Below are 11041 nucleotides of genomic sequence, written 5' to 3'. Positions count from 1 at the left end.
CGTGTGCAAGGGCTGGAGGGAGTGAGATAGGGTCCCCAGGAAGGTAGGGGTAGTCTTTTTAATTGCTGTGTAAAGATGTCAGGGGTGGGCTGGAGGAGTGGCTAAGGGAAAGCTCTCATGGCCTTTGGCTTTTGAACTTAGGGTGATGGGAACCAAAGAAGGAAATCCTCTCTCCCTTCTTTCCTTCCTTCCTCACAGCCAAGAGGAGATCGTGTGCAATAGATACAGAGAAATGCTTCTCTGGTGCTTAGGTTGGCTGAAGGGAAGTTCTATTATGCCAAGGTCCAAGATAATGGGTAAAGCAGGTAAGAAGAAGATACCATTTCTCAAAAGGAGATACCATTTCTCGAAAGGTATTCCTTCTTCTTTTGTCACTTAATGAATACCTGAGCACAGAAAGCATTTAAGACTCATCTTGTAAAGATGCTATAAAAAATTTTTTTACGCCAGTGGTAAGGTTTCCCACTTTATTAGTTTTGTGGCCTTGGGCATATGACTAACCACTTTACAAGTCAGTTTCCTCATTTGTAAAATGGAGATAATGACCGTATTGACTTCACAGGTAAATAAGGACAAATGGCGTAAAGTCTTAGCATAGAGCCTGGCTCAGAATAAACCCTCAATATAAGGTCCTTAAATGGGGAAAAGTTGAGGGGAGTAACATGGGATTTAGCGTTAAACCTGTGTTTACATTCAGCCTATTTCACTTAGTAGTTCCTGCAGCCGTGTGAATTTAGAGACCATTTTAAAACTTGCTCAGGCTTAGTTTCCACATCTGAAAAATGTGGATGTTAATATCTACCTTGCAAGGTTGTATTGAGGGTTAAAGGATATCATATATATTAAATGCACAGAGCCTGCCATACAGTACAAATGCACACCCACAGAGGTGATAGTATTTCTCAAATGTATATCAACAGTATTACTGTTAGACATTCTCCATCACTCCAAAATCCTATTCTCTGACTAAAGCTACAAATCAGAAAAGTTGGATTACCAGAAATATATATATATATATGTCTATAACGTATTTAGCACGGTAGGTCCATTCCACCAGTACCTATACATTCCGATAACCTAATGAAAAGAAATGGCTGTGGTACAATTCTCATATTTTATTTTGTTAATGCATGATAAAAAATTAACCTCATCATTCAGATCCATTACTTGGAATGAAGAATTTAGTATTTCCTGACTCCCTAATTTGGCACTTTGAGGAATTTCCTCTGCACGCTGAGCCCCAAAATGCGCTATTTTCTAGACCAAAAATGAAAACGTGCGTATATACAAGTGAGCTGAAAAGTTACAACACAAGATGATCATTTTGGTGAAAAATAATCCCCCCAAATAAGCAGCATGTCATGTCCTTAGAATATGTTACGCTAGAAAGCTAGTAAAAATTCAGGCTAAGGAGGCAATTTAGAGTTCAAGTTTTATCACATATCAGCAAAGTTTTAGCCTTCCCTTAAAAACAGACACCTTCAAAGTGAAATCTTGCCAGAAGGGTTGATTTTTAATTATGTGTATATACAAACTTCTCTATTTTAACATTCAACATATTCAGGCTTAATTCTAGAAAGATGCTATAGCTGATTTATAAAACAAAATGATTTAGGATCGGAAAGAAAATAGGGGCACACAATTTCATGTAGTCTCTCCCTAACTACCCCCACCCATAGCATCGCAAGGTTTTTTTTTCCCTAATGCGACAATTGAAACCTGTATTAACTTAAAAGTTGACACTAAAGGCAGGAATTAAGAAGTCACTTTTTATGGCTTTTAAGCACTTGAATGCTTTAGAACCCCCTTGAAAATGCTAGTGAACAGGTCTTATTCCTTTAAATGTTGCTTTGATTTCAATCTTGGTGAAATCTAGATTCCCTATTAAATAGCTGCATGCTAATTTTGGAGAAAGTACAATTTAAAACCTTTAACAACTACTCTATTGACTCTGAAGAAGGGGACTTTAGCATGTCACTGTTTGGGCTAGAGAAGCATTTCAACACCTTTCTGCAAACTAAGATAAAAAACAATGAATGAGAGCTACAAATAGAAATCTAGTAAGGCAGTTCTATCATATAGGAAAATGGTTTCCCAAATGTTTTCTACGCTGACATTTTTTTAAAAAGATATGATACCCGGTTCTTCCACATTCAGTGTATAAAACTCAACTTTAGACATGTATGTGCGGAGAAGACTCGTATGTCCAAAACCATCCATTTGCATGGCAATCTTGTCTTTGCATTGCTTTGTGTCATTCTGGCTTCCGTCACCCACAGGCCACTGGAGGGCTGGGAGGCCCAGGAGCTCAGCACTCTAACTCCTCCATGACTTCCATGACAATCGTCCGTGGGCCCGTCAGAATCAGATTGCTCACGGTCCGGTAGTCTACATGCAGGACATTGAGCCCGTTGACAGAGACGACAAACTGACAGACCTAAAGGAAAGATGCAAAGAAAGAGCATCTATTATAGCGCCTGGTTTTGCACAAAGCTTTAATAAAGACAGTGTGTAGCCCTAACAGGTAACTTCATTCTTAAAATATCCAAATGTATCCAGCTGACGACTCCAATTCAATAATTTCCAAGGAGCTACACATTTTCTGGAAGGCAGTATAATTTAAAAAAAAAAAAATCCTTTTAGTGTTTTACAAAATTTGGCTTAAATCCTAACTCAGGAACATACTAGCTTTAGCTAGGTATTTAAATTTCTGAGCTTTATTTCCCTCAACCCTAAAATAGGAATTAATAATAATAATAAGAGTAATACCTACCTTATAAGACTGTTGTAAGAATTAATGACATATATAGAGTTTCTACTTGCAGTAATTCACAGGCACGCTTGCTCCCAATTATTAATTATTAGTGTTGAGGACTCAACCAAAGAATGTAAAAAATACCAAAACACCTTGGGAACCATCATTTCCTTTTATTGTTTTCTGTGTGGGTAATATCGATATAAACTTAAACATGATATTAAGTCCAAAAATATCTATACTTATTACTTAGATACAACAAAATTGGAGAGTACTGAGAAGAGTATTGGAAAGCTCTGTCACTGTGGAAAAGATGAGGGGACTTAGAATCAAAGATACAGATTTAAGTTATAGGTCCCTTTGGTGGAATACATTAATCAAGTAATTTCTCCTCTTCTATGTTTCAACGATATAAATGCCTCACTTGTAAAACAGGTAAAAATGCCTATTCTCACAGGCTCACACTAGATAGTGCATTTGAAACCTCTTTGCAAACACCAAGCACTACACCGATGCTGAGTACTATTAATTTCTTTCCTTTCAAAAAATACCCACTTCTTTCACGGTCACAGGCAAAACAAAATGGAAAGCGGGCAGTAGTACACAGACTGCTTATTTACTCAATAAACACTCGCTGTTGTCATAAACCTCGATACTTTGCACTCCCCAACCTACATGACTAGGGTGTTTTCTCCACATAAGATCACACTATTACTGTTTCTCTTTTCTTGGTTCCACAAATTTGTCTTCATGGATTCAGGGTACATCTTATACAAAATCAGCAGTTTTCAACCATGATGGAGGTCACAGTCATAATCAAGGTCACACAAGCAGGTCACAATCTATCCTGAACTAGGCCACAGTAATTTGCAAGACAATTTAGCAGTAATTTGCAATTTAGCAGGCATCAGCCTGGGCTTTGTTTTTTTCTGCTGCAGCAGACTCATGAGCCAAAGAATGAGAAGAATTTCACCTCCTTCCCAACCCAGAGCTTTAGACCCTAGACTTGGGAATTTCAAATCACTTGTCTTTTCCACAGATACAGGGGTTTCTTTTTCCAAAAAGATGAATAGCCTTTTTGCACTGCCAAATAAGAGGGCAGGAGCTGCCAGGTGAGTGCCCTCTCCAGCTGACCCTTCGCAGGCTCCCTGAGATTAGCCATGTCTCCGCATCGCTCAGGGATCACATTTCACCATTTACTTTTTTTTTTTTTGACATGGAGTCTCCCTCTGTTGCCCAGGCTGGAGTGCTGTGGCACGATCTCCTCCATCTCCCAGGCTCAAGCGATCCTCCCACCTCAGCCTCCCGAGTAGCTGGGATTACAGGTGTGTGCCACCATGCCTAGCTAATTTTTTGTATTTTTGGTAGAGAGGCGGTTTCACAATGTTGGCCAGGCTGGTCTTGAACTCTTGACCTCCGGTGATCCTCCCACCTTGGCCTCCCAAAGTGCTGGGATTATAGGTGTGAGCCACCGCACCTGGCCTCAGCATTTAGTCTTAACCACAATTGTGTGTCCTCTGTCACACATCATGTTTGTTTTAATTGACCAGCATTTAAAATTTAGAAAATCTGCCAGGCACAGTAGCTCATGCCTGTAATCCCAGTACTTTGGGAGGCCGAGGCAGGTGGATCAGCCTGGCGGGTGGATCAGCCTGGTCAACACAGTGAAACCCCATCTCTACTAAAAATACAAAAAAATTAGCTGGGCGTGGTGGCGGGTGCCTGTAATCCCAGCTACTTGGAAAGCTGAGGCAGAAGAATCGCTTGAACCCGGGAGGTGGAGGTTGTAGTGAGCCGAGATCACACCATTGCACTCCAGCCTGGGCAACAACAGTAAAACTCCATTTCAAAAAATAAAAGTAAAAAATAAAATAAAATTTAGAAAATCTTTGCATAAAAATCCAGACTCTGGGCTGGGTGCGGTGGCTCACATCTGTAATCCCAGCACTTTGGGAGGCCGAAGCGGGCAGATCACCTGAGGCCAGAAGTTCAAGACCAGCCTGGCCAACATGGTGAAACCCCATCTCTACTAAAAATACAAAAATTAGCCAGGTGTAGTGGCACACCTGTAATCCCAGCTACTCAGGAGCCTGGGGCAGGAGAATTGCTTGAACCTGGGAGGCAGAGGTTGCAGTGGGCCGAGATTCTGCCACCGCACTCTAGCCTGGGCAACAAAGCAAGACTCTGTCTCAAAATAAATAAATAAATAAATAAAAACCCAGACTCTGGCTTCTCTGGGACAATCAGAAGCTGTGATCATACCAGGTGTAGATGGCCATGTGGCCATGGCTGAGTAGAGCCTGCCTGTTCTACACATGGCATGGACACTCACTTGCCACAGTCCTTAGGGCTTCCTATCTTCCTAACACCTGGCTGACAGGCATGTGAGTTTGTGGTCCCTGATCTATGGCCACCAGAGGGAAAAGCGTTGAAGACAGGGTGACTTGAAGCTTCAAGAACTGAAGGACCCCAATGTTTGTCAACAGATGAAAGGAGGTTGGGCGTGGTGGCACATGCCTGTAATCCTAACACTTTGGGAGGCTGAGGCAGAAGGATTGCTTGAGCCAGCCTGGACAACATAGTGAGACCCCGTCTCTACAAAAAATATATATCTATATATTTTAAAAATTTAAAAAGACAGATGAAAGGAGAAATATAATTCAGTATATCCATACAGTGGAATATTATTTGGCCATAAAATGGAACATACAACATGCTACAACATGGGTGAGCCCTGAAAACATTATGCTAAGTAAAAGATGCCAGTCAGAATAGACCATAGAGTGTAAGAGCCCATTTATATGAAATGTCCAGAGTAGGCAAATCCACAGAGACAGCAAGTAGATTATTGATTACTTAGGGTTGGGAGCAGGGGTGGTGGGGTGGGGCATGGAAGTGGTTGGTAATGGGTACGGGGTTTCTTTTAGGGGTGATAAAAATGCTCTAAAATTGTTGTAATAGTGACATAACTCTGTGAATATATTAAAAACTACTGAATTCTACAGTTTACGTGGATAAATTGCATGGTATGTGAACTATATCTCCATAAAGCTCTTAGTTAAGTAATGAAACAAAACAAAACAATAAACATTGAAGGGAAGAGGGCCCTGATGCTAACAGTGGGTAGATTCTTGGTCTACAAGGATCTCCCTTCTGTCTGGAAGGGAGAGGCTGGTTTGGTTCAAGATGGGGTCCTGTGCACCTCTTGATTGCAGAGCTCTTGGAGGCCTCAGAAGCTAGGACGGTCAAGGCTGTATGTGTGGGAGGATGAGCATCTGGTGAACTCTGCACAGGACCTTTACCCAGGTGTTCAGGGGTAGGAAAAGGGCAGTCAGCTGGGCTGTCTGGCCAAGGGCCAGTGGCACCAGTCACAAATACTGGTCAGGGTTCATTTTACTGGACTGCCTAAAAGCCCTGGGATAGGGGCTGTGGTGGGTTATGGTGCACATGATCTCAAATGGGAAGGACACAGGCAAGGGACACCAAAATGATCTGACATTGAACTTGTCATCAACCTTGGTGATGGTCACTTCAACTGAATTTAATTTTAGAAAAACAGGCCGGGCACTTGCAGTGGCTCACGTCTGCAATCTTAGCACTTTGGGAGGCCAAGGCAGGCGTATCACTCGAGCTCAGGAGTTCAAGTCCAGCCTAGGCAACATGGCGAAACTCTGTTTCTACAAAAATAAAAATAAAAAATTAGCCAGGTGTGGTGGCACACGCCAGTAGTCCCAGCTACTTGGGGGACTGAGGCAAGAGTATCGCTTGAACCCAGGAGGTTGAAGCTGCAGTGAACCAGGATCATGCCACTGCATTCCAGCCTGAGTGACAAAGTGAGATCCTGCCTAAAAAACATAAAAAATAAAAAATAAAAAAATTAGAAAAACAGAAAAAGGTCATTTCTTGTTTTTGTTTTCTAAGTGCATGCACACACACATTTCTCAAATGCCAAAGTTTGTGACTAATTCACTCTTTCATAAAGTAAGGCTGATTCAGGGCTACCCTAGGCATAAAGACAGTCTCACTCCCTTGCGTTCCCACATGCTGTCCAGAGCAGCCAGTCAAGAGTGGGGTCAGAGCAAGCACACCGTGAACTGCTCATTTCACACAAACCTTCTTACTTGTGCTGCCACCTGAGCACATCTCTAGGGTTATAGAGGATCAGGTGAAGACCCTCTGTCACAGGTGTTCTGGAGAAAAAGCCCATGACATCTTGTACCAACTAGTGTGTGGAGAACTTAAATAAGATTTATTAGGTAGGTGCATAAGCAATTGTGGTTTTGCAACTTTTAATTGCAAAAACTGCAGTTACTTTTGCACCAACCTAATAAATACCAGCATCTTTGCCTTCATGAAGCTTACAATTTAGTTTAGGAGGCAGAGTATCACAGGCAGGATCCTTTTCAAAATAGCAGGCAACCTCTCAATCCAGTCATATATTAAAAAACCTAGTATTTCTCAAGTGCCAATCCAAGTACTTTACACACTTAATAAAAATTGTCCTAAAAGTCATATGGTGACACATCTGTTGGTTTTTGGTTATCCAGCTTCATTTCACTACAGTTGACTTGATATTCTTTTCAGGTATCACCTTTCCTCTGCTGTGGGCAGTATGGATAGGAATGTCAACCAACATGCTCTGCCCTCCCCCTATTCACAGGGTCATCTGACCCTAAGCTTGGCCAATCAGACTCTGTCTCCTGGACCACTGACTGTGGAGCTGAGTAACACAGGAAAGTTCATTTGCTCTGGTATTTGGGTCCCCAAATCTGCCTTGATTCCTGTCCTTTATCAAGCTTGGTTCTCCAGGCTAGGCACGGTGGCTCATGCCTGTAATCCCAGCACTTTGGGGAGCCAAGGCCGGTAGATCACCTGAGGTCAGGAGTTCAAGACCAGCCTGACCAACGTGGTGAAACCCTGTCTCTACTAAATACAAAACATTAGCTGGGCATGGTGGTGCATGCCTGTAATTCCAGATACTTGCGAGGCTGAGGCAGGAGAATCACTTGAACCTGGGAGGCGGAGGTTGCAACAAGAGCAAAACCCCCATCTCAAAAAAAAAATAAATAAAAAAAAAAATAAAAAGCTTGGTTCTCTGGATCTGCCTTTGTTTTACATACTTAATATCTTTCTAATCAATTTCTTTTTTCTTTTTTTTTTTTTTGTTAGGCTAGCTGATTTCTGTCACTGGCAACCCACCATCCCCAATGCAATCTCTTTTTTTAAGACAGAGTCTTGCGCTGTCCCCCAGGCAAGAGTGCAGTGGCAGGATTTTGGCTCACTGCAACTTCCTACACCCGGGTTCAAACAATTCTCATGCCTCAGCCTCCCAAGTAGCTGGGAGTACAGGCACACACCACCACGCCCAGCTAATTTTTGGATTTTTAGTAGAGACGGGGTTTCACCATGTTGGCGAGGCTGGTCTTGAACTCCTGACCTCAGGTGATCCACCCACCTCAGCCTCCCAAAGTGCTGGAATTACAGGCATGAGCTACCATGCCTGGCCCCCAGTGCAATCTTTATAAACAAACTAAATGTCAGAGAGGTTAAATTATTTGCTCAAGTTCACACAACTAAGTGCTGTATCTGGAATCTGACCTCCAGGATACTCTACAGGCCTACATAAGAACAAATTTATAAAGTAAAATATGTATATGCAAGTTCTCAGGCATGCACAGAATAGTGGATGACAAACGTTTCTTCTCTTTAATTGTTAAACAGTCCCTAGGGCCACTCAAATATCTTACGGTATTGATGTTTAGCTTCTTTCAGCTTCTTAAGAAGGTTTTTATTCAATTAAGGTTTTGGGTTTCTTTTTGTGTCACTAAAAATTCTGAATAATATGTAAACTTAGATACTTATTTCAAACTTTTTCCTTGAATAAGGCAAAAAATAATGCCTTCAAAACATTTATCATGTTAATATTCAAGGTAGTAATTTTAGATTTAGGCTGTTAGGGCCAGTCACGGTGGCTCATGCCTGTAAACCCAGCACTTTCAAAGGCTGAGGCAGGCAGATCACTTGAGGTCATGAGTTTGAGACCATGGGTGATGGGTGTACCAAAATCTCACAAATCACCACTAAAGAACTTACTTATGTAACCAAACACCACCTGCTCCCCAATTACCTATATAGATAAAAAATTAAAAAAAAAAAAAAAGAGTTCTAGACCAGCCTGGCCAACATGGTGAAACCCAGTCTCCACTAAAAATACAAAAATTAGCCAGGCATGGTGGTACATACCTGTAATCCCAGCTACTCGGGAGGCTGAGGCAGGAGAATCACTTGGAACCTGGGAGGCAGAGGTTGCAGTGAGCCAAGATTGCACTACTGCACTCCAGCTTGAGCAACAGAGTGACACTCTGCCTCGATAAAATAAAATAAATTTTAAAATTAAAAAAATAAAAAGAAAAAAATACGCTGGGCACAGTGCTCACACCTGTAATCCCAGCACTTTGGGAGGCCAAGGCAGGTGGATCATCTGAGGTCAGGAGTTCGAGACCAGCTTGATCCAACATGGTGAAACCCTGTCTCTACTAAAAATGCGAAAATTAGCCAGGCATGGTGGTGCATGCCTGTAATCCCAGCTACTTGGGAGGCTGAGGCAGGAGAATTGCTTGAACCTGGGAGGCGGAAGTTGCAATGAGCCGAGATAGTGCATTGCACTACAGCCTGGGCAACAAGAGCAAAACTCGGTTTCAAAAATAAAAAATAAAATAAAAATAGATTTAGGCTGTTAGAAAAGACGTCATCTGTCCCTAAGTGGTCTGAACAACTGCTGTGGTTCCAGTAATTCCAATGTCCTGTTAGTAAAAATGTACAAAATGATCTAGAAATGTAGGTATTACTATGTAACATATTCAGTTATAATGAATTTTCATTTAACATCTGTGGTACACTATGTGTTGCAAATCAACACACATTATGAGTAACCACAGGAAGCACTCAGCCTGGGGGAAATTATTTCTCCTCTGTATTCAAAAGCACACAGGCACAAACACACAGAACGCGTGACTACCTCTGAATGGCGGGCGGCCACCTTAGGAACTTATTACCTTCTACTTGAGGTGGGGTGACTTAGATGCCACCCACTGGTGGTAACAAGAGTTCAAGTAAGGTTGCAATACTTTTTTTTTTCCTTATAATTATTTTTATCGGATCTGTTTCCAAAGATGGGATTGCATTTCCCTAGTTCTTGGAAAAGGGATCCATCATGAGCTCATATAACTGCTCTGTAACTCATCTCCCACAAGGAGGTAGTACCTTCACCTTCAAATGAAGGGATAAGGAGCAAATTCTTGAATGAAAAGGAAGAACAAAACTTTCACAAGTAATATGAAGCCTAGGTAAGTAATGTCTCCAAGCAAGTGGGCACTGGAGGAAAGTTCTAAGAACCGCTGGGTGCAGTGGCTCACGCCTGTAATCCCAGCACTTTGAGAGGCAAGGTGGGTGGATCACCTGAGATCATGAGTTCAAGACCAGCCTGGCCAACATGGTGAAACCCCGTCTCTACCAAAAATACAAAAATCAGCTGGGCGTGGTGGTGCATGCCTGTAATCCCAGCTACTCTCGAGGCTGAGGCCCAAGAATTGCTTGAACCCAAGAGGCAGAGGTTGTAGTGAGCTGAGATGGCGCCACTGCACTCCAGCCTGGGTAACAGAGTGAGACCCTGTTTGAAGAATTTAAAAAAAAGTTATAAGAACCTAAGTTAGCCTTGTAAGAGTTAACAGGAAGCAGGAGGCAGGACTCAGCACATTTCAGGGTGTGATCAGGTTGGGATAAATACCTAGGCTGAACTCCAGCCTTCCTCCTGATAGGAAGCCAAACTTACTAAATAATCTTGCCTACAATTCCTCTCCCTGCGCCAGTCCTGGCAGATGTACGATAATCCTCTGGATAGACTGAGTGCCCATGGGATTGTTCAATTGCACATTTGTTCTTATAGGCTGGCGTCCCATCACAATGATTCAATTGTTTCATCCAAAGTGGGAGTGAAGTTGGGGAGAAACACTACACCTATGATTACATAATTGTCTTCTCACTGTCATGGAAGTCTGTATTCACTAAGAAATTTGCATCCCAGAAATTGTTGCATTCATGTCAATACCTTCTTGTTTTTTTCTTTCTGATCTGGAAGGAGAATGAAGGATTGAAGGGGAAGGCTGCTTCTGACTATCCCTGAAAATAACATACAACATTTAACAATACAGAGAAAGACTCAAACAGAAAAGAATGATAAGATACACACAAATAGATGTGGAAAATGACCAGGGAGAGCTGAGATCT

General features: G+C 42.0%; 1 protein-coding gene across 1 annotated transcript in view; it reads right to left on the bottom strand.

Annotated features, from left to right (window-relative positions):
- Positions 1-1100: 1100 nt before the first annotated feature.
- Positions 1101-11041, bottom strand: part of DEPTOR (DEP domain containing MTOR interacting protein) — a 178796-nt gene continuing 168855 nt past the window's right edge. Inside the window, exon 9 of the mRNA XM_019032870.4 lies at positions 1101-2437. Within this exon, the coding sequence (XP_018888415.1) occupies positions 2309-2437 (129 nt within the window). The 3' untranslated portion in view covers positions 1101-2308. The remainder of the gene's footprint in view (positions 2438-11041) is intronic.

This window comes from Gorilla gorilla, chromosome 7, assembly GCF_029281585.2.
Source record: "Gorilla gorilla gorilla isolate KB3781 chromosome 7, NHGRI_mGorGor1-v2.1_pri, whole genome shotgun sequence".
Classification (NCBI taxonomy): Eukaryota; Metazoa; Chordata; class Mammalia; order Primates; family Hominidae; genus Gorilla; species Gorilla gorilla.
Note: the sequence above shows the minus strand (reverse complement) of the source record. Positions and strands in the feature narration are given on the sequence as shown.